The sequence below is a fragment of the Erythrolamprus reginae genome, chromosome 2 (genome assembly GCF_031021105.1).
Source record: "Erythrolamprus reginae isolate rEryReg1 chromosome 2, rEryReg1.hap1, whole genome shotgun sequence".
Lineage (NCBI taxonomy): Eukaryota > Metazoa > Chordata > Lepidosauria > Squamata > Dipsadidae > Erythrolamprus > Erythrolamprus reginae.
Genome location: NC_091951.1, coordinates 329,432,047 through 329,450,922, shown reverse-complemented (window position 1 = coordinate 329,450,922; position 18,876 = coordinate 329,432,047). Strand labels below are relative to the sequence as shown.

At 38.3% G+C, this 18,876-nt stretch overlaps 1 protein-coding gene across 2 annotated transcripts in view; it reads right to left on the bottom strand.

Moving 5' to 3' along the window:
- Positions 1–13,238: 13,238 nt before the first annotated feature.
- Positions 13,239–18,876, bottom strand: part of PLCXD3 (phosphatidylinositol specific phospholipase C X domain containing 3) — a 116,634-nt gene continuing 110,996 nt past the window's right edge. For both annotated transcript variants that reach the window (XM_070743400.1, XM_070743401.1), the window contains exon 3: positions 13,239–13,648. In XM_070743400.1, coding sequence (XP_070599501.1) covers positions 13,492–13,648 — 157 coding nt within the window. In that variant the 3' untranslated portion in view covers positions 13,239–13,491. The remainder of the gene's footprint in view (positions 13,649–18,876) is intronic.

Genomic DNA, 18,876 nt, shown 5'->3' with positions numbered 1-18,876 from the left:
TCTTTTATGGATTACTATGGAGTCATGTACTCTTCATGTAGCAACAGATAATGCAAATTGTCTTCTTCATTATAATATCCCAAATCCAGAGAGGCAGCTCATTGTTAGGAAGGCTATTTAATAAAATCATTACAACTATCTGCAAATTTTTCAATGCCGTGTACTGATGATCATAAAAAATGAAAAAAATAATAACGAAAAAGGTGTCTGAGATTGATGGCAAGCAAAATCTGTCAATAATATCAAGGCTGCTCCTTAATAGTTATCTCCATTGGCCATTGTTTCTTGATTCAAAGGAGCCACAATTATAGAGACAGGCCAACATTATGAGTAGTCCTTGTTGAACGACCATTCAGTGTAGGTTAACTACTGATATCTGGCTAGAATGTGGAATATCCTCTGGTCGATATGATTAGACAACCTACTTGCTTGATTAGACAACCTACATGTTTGATTCGTTTAACCCTGCTCTTCGGTTCGGGTCATATGTGACCCCAAACGAAGTTTGAGACCCTGTAAATAATTTTACTTGCATATCTGACACTTGAAATTACATGACCTTGCATCGTGTGAGGGGTTCTTTCTATGAGTATTTTTTTTTGGTTGCTTAATTTTTGCTGGGCGAAAAAAACTTACGCTTGTTCTGTTCCCGGGTCTAACGGACCCGGACTTAAAAAGGTTGATTTTAGCTACTGGAAGTGTTTTTTTAAAATACCTTTTGCATTGGTTTACTAATTTGAACATTCCTGATCATAAACAAATGAAAAAATCAATGCTTATTTATTTATTTTGCTCAGAAAAGCTCCCCCCCCACCAGCTGTGTGCAATTATTTCACTTTATATATAGATTAGGCTGTAAGTTTCAAGTTTTTTTGAATACCTTTTGCATTGCTATAGTAATGTGAACATTCCTGGTCATAAACAAATGAAATGAAAAAATTAATGCTTATTTGTTTATTTTGCTCAGAAAATCTCCCCCCCAACTATGCAATTATGTTCACTTTATACATAGATTAGGCTGCAAGCTCCAAATATTTTGAATACCTTTTGCAAAGTAAGTACATGATACTCAGTACATGATACAAAGAAATACCCGTTTCTTTTATGAAAGTAATCCATTGTGCTAAAAACAAGGATGAAATTTGGAACCAAGCCAAACCAATATAGCCAATTGGCTCTTAGAAGGAAGAGGTTTCCTTGCTCTGAGTGGTGCTGTGTGTGCTTATTTATCACATCAAATCACCTCCAGGAAATTTTGCATAGTTTTAATTACCTTGCAGGCATATCACTGGTCCTTTAATCACAGCCATCCCCTGCCTGGTGAAGCAGCAGAATACATTTTTATTTGAGATAGAGTAATTACCTGTACATTTGCATCTCTTAAAACAGCCAGTGCCATTTGAGTGAAACTGATAACCTAATGTACTCCATTATCAGTCAAAAGCCTTACGTGTTTTTAATTTGTTTACTTATGGTCTTCCAACGACCTATTCCATTGAAGCAAAGGCCATGAAAAGGTATCAATAAACTTAAAATAAAAACAATTAAAACATTTTATTTTGGAAGCATGTTGCATCAACACATTAACCAAATAATTAAACCAAAAAATATGGTTACCAGGGCTTTATTTGACATTTCACTGAATACAAAGAAACATTTGATCTCTGTTTTTTTACATTACATACATAGTTTTTTAATAAAAATTCACATTTGCTATACAGAACTGTAGGCGGTTTGTTTATTTTCTTTAGGCAATATTTATTATAATACTACATTTGAAAAGAAAAAAAGGGCAGCCTAGTAAACCTTTGGTACACATTGCAATTTTAGCCAAATTAACATATTCACAATTTCCATCCAAATAAAAGTAAGTCGCCGTAATACATTAGCGGAAAGAGGGAGCTGTTAGAGAAAGTTTTCCATTTTTCGGAAGAAGCAAAGAGGACATCAAAACTGACAACTTGTAGCTACATCAATGTAAGAATGATTCTTGGCCTGTAAAACAATCCATCACTTTTGTGATTTTTCTAATCTTAGAAAAGAAATACAACCCTATTCCAGCTCCAGTTACCTGAGATTAAGTCCCACTGAAAGCATCTCAAGACATTCAACGTCTACATTCCATATATTTTAATGGAACACACCTTCTGATAACACACGTTCATTACAGAGGCCAAGTATTGATGGAACTTACTTACAAAGTGATTATACCCAGAATGGGAAATATTCTGGTTTAAGCAATGGGGAAAGAGAAGGCAGATTGAGAGAAAGGTACAATAAGCCACACCACAAATAGAGTACTGCAGCTCTTTTCAGAATTGACTGGCAAACTTTGAGAAGCCCAAGGCCACGCTTGACATTTCTTGGGTGGATAATTATTGCAGTGGGCAGACTTAGGATACAGAATGCTAAGCATGATTTCTTATATTTTTCCTGGAGCTTATTAATCATAGCAAATTTAATTCAAGTGGTGTAAGTCATTGTAATGGTATATTTTGCCAGGCCAATTCAAGACATACCGTATTTTTCAGAGTATAAGACGCACCAGATTATAAAATGCACATTAGTTTGGGGGAGGAAAAACAAGGGAGGGGGAATCTGCCTCTGCCTCCCAGCAAACAGCAAACAGCACAGATCATACACAGTGTTTGCTGTGTATTTTTGTGCATGTTTTCCTGACCCATAGAAATATGGAGAAATGTACTTCATGGCAGTACATTAATGCCAGAAGGTTTTCTTAAATGTAGTCACACTAACTCCTCCCAATTAGTTAAACAGATCTACTCAAAACATGACTAAGTCAGGGTTTAACTCAGCTGCCTTATCTTAATATTAAGCAGGACTCTGCTACATTTCAGATTATGCTTGTACAGATCCTGTTAAAATTGATGTGGCTTTCTGAAAGTATACATTCTTCTCTGCTATTTAAAAGAAGATACAATAGCATTGGGACTCTTCAGATCAAGCATTTATTTTTAAAAAGCTTCTTCATTTTGTTAAGTTGTCTACAACAATAATAAATAAGTCTTTAAAAAAGTAAGTCTAATATTTTGAACATTCTATAGACATTTATAGTTATTGACTTACCTCCTTGCATCCAGTTTCAACAACTGATTAGCACAAGGAAATAAATTTCTCCCTGTCACGTTGTGGATTGACAGCCTCCATAGACATTAAGAAACATCCTGTAGTTAACTGGTTAACTCTGTTTGTTAATGTAGCTCCTCCCTCTCTATGATGTAACCCTGCTTTGCTCACTTCCTCCCTCACGCAGGAAGAGAAGCAAACTCCATCTCTCTTGCCTCTCTTTAACAAAGATGTAAGACGTGTGTTTAAGCCTCTCCGGCTAAACTTATTTTTTTCTACTTTTATAATAAAAAGTTTGATTCATTTTTATAATGAATGCTTGTGCTTTAATATCCATCGACCTCCGGAAAGCCTTACTTCAGTTTTAACAGGCTGAGCCCTCTGCCGGTAAGATTCTCTTTCCGACACTCCCTTCCAGCAATTTGCTTCCTTGCAGATTCATTTCACTTTCATTTTAGCACGTGGGACTGCCTGCAGCTTCAATCAGCTGCTAGTCGGGAGGCTGATAATCAGTTGCTTGTGCTAATAAGGCTCTGTTTTGTTTGCTACAAGGAGGTAAATTACTGGGAGGCAGAGGCCAAAGGGGGGGAGTGGCTGACTGGAGCTACAGTCGATGTATAAGACACACCCAAGTTTTCATCCTTTTTTGGGGGGGAGGGGTAAAAAGGTGCATCTCATATCCCCCCAAAATACGGGTACTTGTGACAATTAGGAGGAAGATGAACACTTATGTCACATGCTATTAATTAATTTATTATTTATTTATTTGACTTCTTTGCCACCCAATCCTGTGGGATTCAGGATGCTACTTTATTTAGATTGCAGGTAGTCCTTAACTAACGACTGCGATTGAGACCAACATACCTATCGCTAAGCAAGATAGTTGTTAGGTGCTTTTTGCCTCATTTTACCACCTTTCTTGCTGCCGCCATTAAACAAATCCTTGCGGTGGTTAAATTAATAAACATGGTTGTTAAATAAATCTGGTTTCCCCATTGACTTTGGTGTGTGTGTGTGTGGAATGACATGACCCCAGGAGACTGCAACCATCATAAACATGAGCCAATTGCCAAGGGTCTGAATTTTGCTCATGTGACCATGGGGATGCTTGCAATGGTCATACGTGAAAAAAATGGTCATAAGCAGAGCTGGGCTACTGCCTGGATGGGACGAAATGCAGTGGGGTAGTGAAAATGGATCTCCATCCCAGAGCACCCAATTTGCACTGAAAGATGTTTAAAGAAAATGCAGGGTGTCCTGCATAAGCCATGCCCACAGTGATGTAGTAAAAATTTTGGTAGCCTTCACTGGTCAAAAGTCACTTTTTCAGTGTAAGTTTGAATGGTCATTAAAGAGATCCTTGTAAGCCGAGGACCTATACACCACTGGCTGACCAGTGAATTGTAGCAAAGAAGAAACTTTTTAGGAATCTTTCTGGCACTGTCTCGGGGTCTAGCATATTACAGCCAGATGTGCTAGCTTATGCAATGCACAGGGTACCCCACTGCATACTGCATAACACAGCGGTGTTCAAACTTGGCAACTTTAAGACTTTAAGAATTCTGGGAGTTGAAGTCCACATCTCTTAAATTTGCCAAGTTTGAGGATCCCAACATGTCCATCTGCTACTCCCAAACTCTGGAACAGAATTATTTACAGTTAGATTCTGCATACAGAGTCTTTATGCCTTTGCTATAACAATGCAAGTAATAATTTTCCTTCTACCCACCCACCTCCAGAACCCACCTTTCAAATTATTATACCCTTGCCTGTTTTGGGAGCAGAAAGATTAGATTTTAAAAAGGCACAAAATAAACCCAAGAAAATAAACACAATAAAAAAGACAACAAACACAAAATAAACCCAAGAAAATTTACATTTCTAGGTGTCAGTTTTAGGTTTTTGCTTGACAATATATCTGGGCTCATTCTTACATGTTTAATTGTGTATGGTTTTTTTTAAAGGGCTGATAATCAGTTGATTATTGTTAAAGTAGAGAAAATGAGAGAGGTGGAATATTAATTTAATAAATTAATAAAATAAATAAAATAAAAGTGTTCCTAAATTTACTTGCCCCATTCTGAATGTGCTTTCAGTCACCCAAGACAGAAGCTGTGGACAAATTTCTATTCCTATTTGTGAAGAGTGGCCAATCAGTATTTTTGTGAAACCAATGTATTAAAGCTGTATGTATCAATTAATGAATTTGTTCATTTTCATTGGTTTAGTGCAATCAGTTCTGAACATTCAAAAAAATCTTTCAAACCACAAAATGAAGAATGTTTTGATTTGGGTTTTCTTTTTTAAAAAAGAATTTTTTACAATCAATATCCCACCTAAATATAACATTCAGATCGGAAGAGTAGTAAGGATAAGATTTACTGGTGATTATGATTTATTAATCGATTGGAGTTTTAAGCATTAAAGAATTTATCCATCTTCCTTCTGGGGCCTGAACCATGCTAGAACACAGACAGATGAATTTCAAACTGCATGACAAACGTGATTTAATTTCCCAATAAACTTATAAATCAATTCTTTCTCCATTTTCGGATGTGAGATTCATGGTTAGTATTCAGTATTTATTTTCTTTCAAAACACCACCAGTCATTTTAATGTTTATGGGGTTTTTTTTAATGCACACTAAGGACAACAATCCTTATTTTTATAGGAGCTCACTAGATTTGGGTCCACATACATTAATCCTCAACCATACATGAAGCTTCAAGTTTTCACAAAATCTTAAACAGATCCAGCTTTTAAGAAACACAACCAGCTTTTTCGTTTAGAATTAAGTTGCTAATTCTCATAAATTGTATAATGCGCACAACTTACACCCCTGCACACATACACACACACACATATACAGAGAAACTTACAGGAACACTGGCACAGTTTCAGAATTATGGAGAGGGGGAATCACCAAAGTTTCAACAAATATATCATAATACATTTTATACTGTATACAGCATTTTTCTTAGAAGAACCTTGTGATTAAGTAAACAGATACAGTTCAAAACAGTGTAAACATAGAGGCTACTGAAGAATTATACCACACAGATTATATAATACACTATTAACTTTTGCTTCACTGTAAAGAAAGAAACATCTAAGAAAGTTTTATCGTTTGAGCCATTACGATTACACAAAGCACACTTTTGAGATGGCTGTGCTTGTGTCTCCAGGTGCCCTCTTTGAAATTAAACACCCTGTGAAGAACGGGTCACCTTCAGAAACATTCAGTCTAAAGCTTCCCAACTAGAAAGCTTCTTTTTATATTTTTTTATTTATTTTTTGCTTTTTTTTTTTACATTCCAATAAGGGAGATGGTGCCTTGAACTAATTAAAATCCCACTGGATTGAAATAAATGTAAAAACAGAAACACAAAGACAAACACGGAAATATATTCATTCTGAACAGTGGAATAATGGAATTGCAAGGCCATCAGACTCAATCCTTCTGATCAGTGCAGGACTAAAAATGAAAGTGAAGAGGATCCCACTACTTCTCTTAACAGCTTGTTCCGTTGTGAGCATCTTTGCCCTTTAATTTTAAATTCTGGGTTTTGCACTCTAGGATGACAAGAGAACAGTTCTTGGCTTTATGTAATAGCCTCAGAAACTGAAGAATGCTATCATATCTCTCTTTAAACTTCTCTTATCAAGGTTACCCATTCTCAGTCCTTTCACCTCACAGTAATAAGGTTGTAGAGCTGTTATTCTCCTTATTGTCCTCCTTTGAAGTTGTTCTGCAGTGCCCTTCCTAAGGTGCAGTATGCAGATCCGGTGGCACTTCTTAAAAGTGCGGTCTAATTAATAAAGTCAATGGTTACTCATGCCATTGATAAGCTATACTACACTGAGTAAATGATTTTTAATGGGCCCCAAGGGAGACGGGTTTGATCTATGAATCGAGTGTGCTCATTTTCTGTTAATTTGATTGACGTTTTAATTTTCAAAAAATCACCTTTAGATTTTATTTCAGGACTAATTTAGGTCTAATTTGTAAGAGACAGCCACTCCCCCACCCTTGGAAAAACTGTGCATAAAGTGGACTGACATTGTATGAATGTCCTGCTGTGGAAACATTCAAATGCCAAATCACTTGAATTGGAACTGCAGAATTTTTTAAACTGTTACTGCAAAAATTCCCCATTAAAATCGGGTAGCCTTACTTTTATCCAACTGTGTTCATCAGATGTTTTGTCTCTCACTGATTACTTCCAATAAAGGACAAAATGGGTCTTAATTCTTTTTAATGAAGGCCAATATATCCATCTGTCATGTTTTCCAGGCTATTTTAGATCTCTCCAGTAGGAAAATAATTATTAGTTACATGTAAATATATATTAATTAATGTTCCTCTTTTTTTTTCTAGCTTTAGTTCAATCACATCAATAAAACAAGGCAATATATTTGGTTATATCTGCAGGAGGTGTTCTTTGTTTTGAGAGCTTGAATCAAAGCTACAAGGGTAAATCTGATATACTGAACTTTACTATAGCTATGTGTGTTCGTGCACACACGCACGTACACACACTACATTCTTCTTTTATTACCATTCAACATTAACTCCTTGCTGTGACCTTGACTGTAGGCTGTATACTGGAGTTTTAAATGTGAAAGAATGTGTGAAGGTACCGGGGTCATGTCAACTGCCCTATTGACAATTTGAGCAGCCCTTCTCCAAATCTACTTCATATTCAGAAAAGAACAGTGGAAAAGGAATATGGTGCAAATTTTGACACTGGCATCTAATATTTCATAAGGTTAGGTAGATGTAATATCAGGCGACGCTATGGGACTTGTTGAATATGTAAATAGTTAAATGTAAATACAGTGTTCCCTCGATTTTCGCTGGTTTGAACTTCGCAAATAGCCTATACCACGGTTTTTCAAAAAATATTAATTAAAAAATACTTCGTGGGTTTTTTTCTATACTATGGTGTTTCCCGCCCGATGACGTCATACGTCATCGCCAAACTTTCATCTGCCATTGTTGATTGGCTAAAATCTCATCCAATCAGCATTGTTATCGCAAAAAAAACAATTATTGTTAAAAAATAATTATTTTTATAAATATCAGGATTACTAAGTGTCTCCAATGGTGAGTTCCAGTAATAATGGTGAGAAAATAGTTGTTAAGGGAATGGAAAATGGTAATTTAGCGGTTTAAAGTGTTAAGGGATGGCTTGTGATACTGTTCATAGCCAAAAATGGTGTATTTACTTCAGCATCTCTACTTCGCAGAAATTCGACTTTCGCGGGCGGTCTCGGAACGCATCCGCCGCGAAAATCAAGGGAATACTGTAGTTCAAATTTAAATGTATCCTTCTGATTGGTTGTTCCGTTTGAACGGGAGAATTGTAAAACTGTCAGACCAGGCTTGGGCGGGAAAAAATAGTATAAATATAGGAAACCCATGCTTTAGTTCAGTTCATGCCTAGATACAATAGTAACGGCTAGAAGATAGTGAAGAGAATAAACCTTTTGCATTTTCACCTGTCTTGGGCCATTTATTTCAGGATTGGTTTAGTCCAGTGTTTCCCAACCTTGGCAACTTGAAGATATCTGGACTTCAACTCCCAGAATTCCCCAGCCAGCATTTGCTGGCTGGGGAATTCTGGGAGTTGAAGTCCAAATATCTTCAAATTGGCAAGGTTGGGAAACACTGGTTTAGTCATTATTGAGACTACTCCGATAAAGGTAGCTAAATGTCATTCTGAGGTTTTAAAGTCTGTACTAGGTATTGGACTCATAGACTTTTGCTCTTTAGATGACTATACATGGCATTAGCTTTAATGTCAGAAGGAAATAATGTCGTAAGATTCCTCAAATTAGCGTCCTTCAGTTGTGAACTTCCATCTTCCCTTGTCATGGATCCTCTAAAGATAACCCAAACTAACGACATGTCCTCACCAAGGGCATTCAAATGTTATTCTTCAAAGGGAAGCCTTGAATGTGAATTCAAAGGAGCTGGATGTGATTTGCTGTCAACTGCTCTCAACATTTGCAAAAGTAGTTCTGCCAGATTGGGACAAAGGTCCAGGTTGTCTAATGTGTCTTTCCAAACAAACCAGTCAGATATTCCTGGAGAAATTAAAGCTATGTTTTGAAGACCCTTTCCCCCCTCAATCTTATTTGCTTTTTTGCTCCTTAAAATAAAATATATTATTTAATTCTAACAAGGACTTTTAAAAAGAAATTGACAAATCAAGAAAAAAATTCTTCCTAAATTAGGCATTGCAAACGTCTTACATTACCCATTTCAAGTGATGATTAACGTCAAAATTAAAGTCCTTGATCCATTGGTTTTTTCTAAGTACCATATGATACATTTGGTATAGAGCACTGATGGCGAAGCTATGGCACGGGTGCCACAGGTGGCAAATAGAGCCATATCTGCTGGCACTTGAGCCGTTGCCCTAGATCAGCTCCAAAATGTATATGTGTGCTGGCCAGCTGATTTTTGGCTTGTGCAGAGGTGCTGGGAGGGCATTTTTTTTGCTTTCAGAGAGCCTCTGGGGGGTGGGGAGGATGTTTTTAACCTCCCCCAGCTCCAGGGAAGCCTTTGGAACCTGGAGACGGCAAAACATAAGCCTACTGGGCCACCAGAGTTGGGAAACAGGCTGTTTCTGGCCTCCAGAGGGCCTCTTGGGAGCGAGGGAAGCTGTTTTTGCCCTCCATAGGCATTGAATTATGGGTGTGGGCACTCGCGCAGGCGTGATAGCTTGCACACATGTTCTTTCGGCACCTAAGGGAAAAAAGGTTCGCCATCACTGGTCTAGAGCAAGGGTGGGTTTCTCCCAGTTTAGACCAGATCACCCAAACCACTAGCAATTCATTGGTGACACCTGGTTCAGTTGGTACTGGCCCGTGGACCCTGCCATCTTTTTTTCAGAATTTTTGATGATTTTTTTTTTACTGTTTGGATGTTGCTTCCTCTGCTGCTGTTTGAAAAAGGGCTCAGTTGTTTTTGCCCACTCCCAGCTTTATACTTATGTTTACTCCTTCCAAAGCACAGCTGATCAGCTCCTCAGCTGTATTTTGGGCTGATTCCAGCTACTGAGCATGTGCAGAAGCCAAATTGAGTGGGGAAACACATGAGTGTGTGCGAACAGACTATGCGCATGTGTGCAAACTGTCACAATGCGAACCAGCAGTGTGTAAAGTAGGACCCCATTCCTGATATAGAGACTGTATGATATATTATAGCCACCCAGATGACTACAAGTATTTACTGGGATGAGTGTTTCCTATGTTCATAAATATTTTTTCTCACTAATGGTAGCTATTCTGGGAACAGATGAAAACTGACTTAGCCTTTATTAAGATTTAAATCAGAATAAAGAGGAATATCCTTATTTCCATATACCCTTAGGGGGTTAACGGAACACTGACAATTTCTATTAGCAAGTTAATCATAGTTGTTGTCCTCATCAGCAACTTCACCACCATAATTCATACTGGGTGGGCATCATAGCCCCAGATTAGGGAACGTTTCAGTCAGTAATGGACAGCCAAATCTTTTACTGCCATGCTGTGGGTGTGGCTTATTTTTGGGTGTGGCTTAATGGTCATACGACTGGATAGGAGTGGCTTGTCGGCCATGTAATCAGTGAACTCTTAAGTCCTTGACTTACAACCTTACCAGTGTTGCTCGCTGGGGTGACAATTTGTTTCATGTTTCCTGTGCTCTCCTCCCTGAGTCGCCCCTCCCCACTTCAGGCTGGGTAGCTAGGCGAACGGGTGCTGCCAGAAGCATAAATGCTGCCAGCACCACTTCCACCCATGCCTTCTGCTTGCACCTCAGGTGGGAGGTGAGGCTGGAGGGGAGCTGGGCAGGAGAGAGGGAAGCTCATCCGAGGCCAGGAAGGAGGAAAGAGGAAAAAAGCAAGGAGCGCAGACGCAGCAGCAGCACAGGGACAAAAAGGAGAGCCGAGCCAAGACCACTAATCCAGGAAGTGACCACTAATCCAGGAAGTGACAGCTGGAGCTACATATGCATCTTCATTTCCGCCGGTGGAACTGTGTTCCACACTGTCCTGCCTGCCACCCACCCCTGGTTGCAGTAAATAGAATGAGGAATTGCAGGAGGAGAAACAGAAGGGGGGGAAAATATTCATAATATCATAATACCCTGGAGAGTGGGAAGTTATAACAGGGAAAGGAACATGGATATTAGATGGTAGGGTTTGATATTGTTAAATTGACACAGTGGTTGCCACAAAGAGGGAGTCAAGCTATTCTCCAAAGCACCTGAAGGCAAGACAAGAACCAATGGATGGAAACTAATCAAGGAGGAAAGCAACCTAGAACTTAAAAGAAATTTCCTGACAGTTAGAACAATTAAACGGTGGGACGATTTGCCTGCAGAAGCTGTGAATGCTCCAACACTGGAAGTTTTAAAGAAAAGATTGGACAACCATTTGTCGGAAATGATATAGGGTCGTCTGTTTGATCAGATGATTGGGCTAGAAGACCTCTACAGCCCCTTCCAATTGTATTATTCTGTTCTGTTAAGATGTTAGCTCCCAGAATTCCACAGCCAACATGGGTAGTTGAAGAACACACACCTAAAAGTTTCTGAGCTTAGGAAATATTGCCCTATAACATGGTGGAGTCTTCTCCAGTCATAGCAACTGAATTTGGGGTGGGTAGCTATTATTTGTATAAAAAGAAAAGGGGCTACAGGTTATTCACTTCTAATTAACACATTTCACTATTTCATCTTTTATTATTTGGACATTTCCTTATGAGGCAAGTGGGTGGGATAATTTTCTATTGTAATATAGTACAGGTTGTTTTTGATATTTTAGTGTTCTTTCACTCAGACAATGAAAAATTAGCTTGCTATTATTAAGGTTTACTGAACTATTCTACTTATGCTGTTTTTGGCTTCAAACAAGCTGAGTATTTTTCCCTGGATGCTAACAAGAAACGTATGCTGCTTTTATGTGTTATCAAAATCCATATTTGGGGTTATAAATACTGAGATCTACAAAAAAAATAGTGGAGTAAATTTGTACTTAGTCAGGCTGAGAAATGATCCAGTGAAATCAATGTGACATATCAGTTCATGATTTCAATGAATCTCTAAGGATGGCTAAGTATAGATCCAACCTTATATTATTCTTTATATCGTGGCAGCCTTCCAAATACAAGAGAATATATGCAGTTTAGGGTAGAATTGTTGTGCCTTTGTGCTTTATGGGCTTGGCTGTTTGCTTGCAAATGTTTCATTTACCAAACTAGGTAACATCATCAATATGAGTGAATGTGGGATTTGTTCCTTGTTTATATACAGAACTTACTTTGCCAGTGTTGGGGGTGGGTGGGTGTTCTCCTTGGTAGTTCCTGATTAAGATATTGTTTCTTGTTTGATTTTTTTTAATGATAATCCCTGCTTATCTAGATATTGGTTGCTGGAGAAGTGTATGGTCATTGTGTTTTTTTAAGTAGCTTTTTTATTATCTCGTTTGAATGTTGTGTAAATATAATTTATCTCTATGTGACTGTTGGAGTCACTGACCCATAAGTAATAATGCTTTAGTTTAATAACTCAACTAAATATATTTAAATATAATTCAAATGATTAAATATGCAGTAAAAGAGAAAAATAGGCCACTCTTTAATAATGGTAATGTCATTCTATAGTTTCACTTTAATGCCACTATCCAATCTTTTCTATTCCTTTTTACCCAATAATCAATGGCAGACTACCCAATGGTTTCAAGAAGACCAAGTTAGATTAATAATGTAATATTCCTTTTTTTGAAAAAAATGAAGAAAAAATATTTCAAAATGTTCTGCATTTCCAGAATATGTGGACATAGAAGACGGTGGAACTAAAACAACTTGTTAAATTGGGATTAGTCTTTAATATTGATGGCTTAGCCCTTCCACTTGAGCCGAACCAAACTGATGCCACCAATTAATTCAACATTAATTAATGGAATACACTGGCAGATGCTACACCTTGATATGATAATACACAGTTCTCATCCTTTAGCAAAATTCCTAACAGTAATGGGAATTTATTGCATAAAGGACAGTAAATGGCTGCCAGTTATTAATTAAGCTTAGCAATGCTCATACATATTGCCAAATGCACATTAGTTGCTGGCAGAATATTTATTAATGGCTTTCTGAATTATGATAACTTAAATAGTGAATCCCGACTGGGTTTCAAGAAATGCAGTTGCATCAATGTCAGGAAATTATTACAAACTTGTAAAAATGTCCCCTTTTTGCCTATTCTGTCCAATTCCTCGACACTTTCAAAAGAAAATGATAATGTTCAGCATGTGCTTGTAAAATCTGTGGTTACAAGATTACAACCTAACCTAACACAACTGGAAAAAAAGTTCAACTGTAGTGCATGTTGGACACACTACAGTGCTATCAGGTCGTATCAGCTTCACCTTCATCCAAGCTGTAGTTGAGTTTTATGATTGTGCTGATAAATTCGCCGAGTTCTACAAAGTCTGCGGTGACAATGTTGATACCGCTTTCCCCTGGTGTCTGAGCCTGGACCCACTGCATCATGGCAGGAAGAGCTCTGGAAAGAAAACACATAATCATTATTATCAAGCAAAGCAAAGTCCTGGACTCTATAACAAAAACAAAACTACAAACAGTCTCTACTCTCTCAGTCAAACTCTCTCAGTCACTCTCTACTCACAGTCGCTCATGCCCTTATCACCTCAAGGTTCGACTACTGCAATGCTCTCTACATGGGGCTACCTTTGAAGAGTGTTCAGAACCTTCAAATCGTGCAAAATGCAGCCATGTGAGCAGTCATGGGCCCCCCTAGACATGCCCATATTTCTCCAACACTCCGCGGACTGCCGCTCCAAGTCCTCAGAGAGGTGCGGCATACAAATCTAATAAATTATATTATTATTATTATTATTATTATTATTATTATTATTATTATTATTATTATTGGTTGCTGATTGGTTTCTGGACACAATTCAAAGTGCTGGTAATGACCTATAAAGCTCTACATGGCATTGGGCCAGATTACTTGTGGGATCGCCTTCTGCCATATGAGTCTCAGTGACCAGTTAGGTCCCACAGAGTTGGCCTTCTCCAGGTCCCATCAACCAGACAATGTTGTTTGGTGGGACCAAGGGGAAGAACCTTATCTGTGGAGGCCCCAACTCTCTGGAATCAGCTTCCCCAGACATTCACAGTGCCCCTACCCTCCTCGCCTTCTGCAAGAATCTTAAGACTCACTTATGTCGCCAGGATTGGGGCAATTAGGTCTTGGAGCCCTGGCCAATGAATGTCATGCATGGTTGAGATCCAAATGTGTACAATTGATTTTTAAAATATTGGAATTTTAGGCTATATAGTTTTAATTAATTGGATTTGTCTTTGTATTTCAGCGTTTTATATTATATGCTGTAAGCTGCTCCGAGTCTTCAGAGTGTCATCTTTTAATTCTCCTAAATTGGGTATGTCTAGTCTGATGAAAAGAAGGACTAGGGATGACATGATAGACATGTTCTAATATTTGAGAGGCTGCCACAAAGAAGAGGGAGTCAAGCTATTCTCCTAAGCACCTGAAGGCAGGACAAGAAGCAATGGGCGGAATCTAATCGAGAGAAACAACCCAGAAGTAAGAAGAAATGTCTTAACTACTAACCCTGAGGTCTTCAAACTTGGCAACTTTAAGACTTGTGGACTTCAGCTCCTATAATTCTTCAGCCAGCATAGCATAAGCTGGGAGTTGAAGTCCACAGGCCTTAAAATTGCAAAGTTTGAAGACCTCTGAATTATCCAGTGGAATGGCTTGCCTTCAAATGGAAGCTCACTGGAGGCTTTTACAAAAGAGTAGACAGTCACTTGTCTGGAATGGTGTAGGGCAGTGAGGGCGAACCTTTTTTGGTTCACATGTCAAAAGAGTGTGTGTGTATGTCCTAGCATGCGTGCACGTGTCCCATCCTTTCCCTCCCCCCCCCCATGCATGTGCACACAATCCCCCCATCCCCACACATGCGTACAGGGCTCACTGAAGCCTGGAATGTGAAAAAATGGTTAAACCAGAAGTTCAGAAAAACAGACTTCTGGTTTGCCCGTTGTACTATTTTTTGCACTTTGGAGGGTTCAGGGAAGCTTCCTGAAGTCCCGGAGTGCAAAAAACAGCAAACCAGATGTGCATTTTCCGAACTTCCGGTTTATCTCTTGAGCCGTTTTTTTACAGTCAGAGGCTTCAGGGAAGTTTCCTAAGTGTCCAGAGGGCAAAACGTCCTTCCCTGAAAATCAGCTGGCCAGTGCGTTCATGCACGCTGGAGCTGACATATGGCAATGTCTCACATGCCCTCTGATATGGCCTGGCATGCCACCTGTGGCACGTGTGCTATAGATTCACCATCAGGGATGTAGGGCCTCCTGCTTGAGCAGGGGGTTGGACTAGAAGACCTCCAACTTTCCAACTCTGTTGTTCTGTTATGAATAAGGTGACCAGACATCCCACTTTTAGCGGGACAGTCCCGCTTTTTAGGAAGTTTTCCTGCGTCCCGTGTTGTTTTTAAAAAGTCCTGCTTTTTTCAGGCGGAAGCACACTCACTTGCTCTGACTCCGCAGTGCCCTACCACTGCCGCCGCGATGCCCCTCGCCCATTCAGCCCTCCTGCTGCTGGGCTTGCTGCAAGCCGGCACGCCTACCCAAGCGCTTCCACATCCCAAACCGATGGGCCAAAATTGTCCTGACACTGTGGGACCCACAACTCCCGCTGCTCCTTCAGCCCCCCAAGCCCTCCAGCGATGCCTACAAAACAGGGGCCCTGCGGATGCCGTCAAAGCCGCCACCCTCTGCCAGCTATGTCTTCATGGGGAAGAACAGGCAAGCTTTTTTGAGCGCTTTGAGTTTTGTCAGTTGTCCATCTCCCCCCCGGCCCCCGCCACCGCTGACCGTGTCCTGTTGTACGTAACTTATGATCTGGTCACTTTAGTTATGAAGCTAACATCAACTTTCATTAATATTTAAGTGGAATGAAATTAATTTTCAGGACAAATACAGTTACTTTCAAACATATCTATGCAGGACAAAATTGAATACAAAACACATTCAGAAAAATGTATTAAGAACCCAGAATTTCTATAGAGTTGCATTTAAAAATAACTGCAATCTGATGTTGACATAAGTTAACATATGAAATATGAGAAGATGAGTTTTGTTTAATCTTAAAGGCAAGGAAAACAAGGATGAATCAAAAATGTCATGGCTTGATGTCTACTAGTCATGAATTAAATGAATCATCCTTTGGGCTGAATTACTCAGCAAGCTGTAGGAAATTTAAAACAGAGCCAAAAAGTTGCAATCTTTGATTATGCTGGAGTATGATTGAGACAAAACCACACTGGAATTCCCAGGTTTTACTTTTAAGGGAACTCTAGAGCATGGCATAAATATGCAAACCCCACTATATTTCCTTCTCACTCCCAACAAGAGTTTTGTTTACTAATTTATATACTAAATTTTCAAAATTGGCCCAAAATAAAACAACAACAACAACTCGCCACTCCGAGTCCTTGGAGAGGGGCAGCATACAAATCTAATAAATAATAATATTAACAAGAACAACATCATATATTTTTAGAAGATGCTTGGTTGATACATAGGACACTGGCAGCAACCTGTATCAACCATTAGCACCAGTCAGTGGTATTGGTGACACTTTTAAAAGTGTTCAGGGAACTGATTTTCATTTTTAATGGATAAAAATACAAATAATACAAATATAAAATAACAACAACAACAACAAAAACAATAATAACAACAACAACAACAATACTAATATAGTTGTATCATTTTATTGGTGTACGCCCCCCTGAGTCCCATGGGATTGGGTGGTATTTAAATTGAATTGAATTGAATTGAATTGAATTGAATTGAATTGAATAGAATAAAGTAAAGTAAAGTAAAGTAAAGTAAAATAAAGTAAAGTAAAGTAAAGTAAAGTAAAGTTAAGTTAAGTTAAATTAAATTAAATTAAATTAAATTAAATTAAATTAAATTAAATTAAATTATTGAATTAAATTATTGAATTAAATTAATATGATAGAAAAGTTAAAGCAGAAAATCCTCACTTCATAAAAGCGAATTGTATACTTGACATCTTCTTCATCGAACATTGCCATCAAGAGAAAGTTCACAGAAAAGAATAAATGTGATAAAACATCAGGCTAAAAGCAAAAGTCCATAAATTCTAATAAAGCCAGCTAGCTGACCTTGGGCCAATCACTCTCTCTTAGTCCACCGCACTTCACAGGGTGGTTGTTTTGGGGAAGATAGAAAGAGGAAGATAGCATATTTTTCGGAGTGTAAGACACACCAGAGTATAAGATATACCTTAGTTTTGGGAGAGGAAAATAGGGAGTCTGCGGAGAGGGGCGGCATACAAATTTAATAAATAAATAAATAAAATAAAATATAATCTGCCTACCAGGTATTCATTTGGCTAATCTTTAGTCTGGTCAGCTTCAACACATTAGTTTGCTGATTTTGAGCCCACACGCTTTTTTGTCCCCTGATTGGGGTTAAAAAACAGTTTCTAAAACATTTCACTTCTCTCTCTCTTTAGAGAGAGAAACAATGGGAATAGAACAGAACAGAATAGAATTCTTTATTGGCCAAGTGTGATTGGACACACAAGGAATTTGTCTTTGGTGCATATGCTCTCAGTGTGCATAAAAGAAAAGATACGTTTGTAAAGAACCATGAGGTACAACACCTAATAATTGTCAGAGGGGTCAAATAAGCAATGAGGAAACAATGTTAATAAAAATCTTAAGGATGTAAGCAACAAGTTACAGTCATACAGTCATAAGTGGGAGGAAATGGGTGATAGAAATTATGAGAAAAAACTAGTAGTGATAGCAGTGCAGACATAGTAAATAGTTTTAATAGTGTTGAGGGAATTATTTGTTTAGCAGAGTGATGGCACTCAGGGAAAAACTGACTTGTGCAGTATACAGGTCCTCAATGGAAGGCAGGTTGGCAGCAATTATTTTTTTCTGCAGTTCTGATTATTATCCTCTGAAGTGTGTATCAGTCTTGTTGGGTTGCAGAATCAAACCAAACAGTTATAGAGGTGCAGATGACAGACTCAATGATTCCTCTGTAGAACTGTATCAGCAACTCCTTGGACAGTTTGAGCTTTCTGAGCTGGCAACTCAAAAGCAAGCAAAGGGAAGATCGCTTTGCTAGCAAAGCACGGAAGATTAAATTAGCATCTTGTTAGGGCTAAAAAACAAATCTTAGTAAAAGCTACATTCCGAGTACAAGATGCACCCAAATTTTCAGCCTCTTTTTTGGGGGGGAAGGTGTGTCTTAAAAATAATAAATAACTATCTTTCTTGAATAACAGATCATAAAGAAATACTCCCTAAAATGATCTTTTAGATGTCTTTTAAATATATAGGATTTGTCAAATTGTTGTTATTGTTGTGAGCTGCAAAAGAACAATTGTTAATCCTTCCTTATAATTTCCAGTCTCTGCATGCCTCAATCCTTGTAATGGCCCTCATTAAGTATTTCAGTCAGGAAAACAGAGACCACGCTGTGTAGCAGCTATTCGCATGGTTGAATGCTCTCAGAAAGTTAGAACAACTTTATTCTAAACCCTAACATTCACAAATATCTTCTGGTTTCCAGATATAAATTAAATAAAGAGGGTGTGAGATGTAGTTGAGGTGCTTGGCTAATCATGTTTTTCTTTCCTTTTTTGTATTTTTTTTAATTTTTCTCCACATCAAAAACATACATAACATCACATAA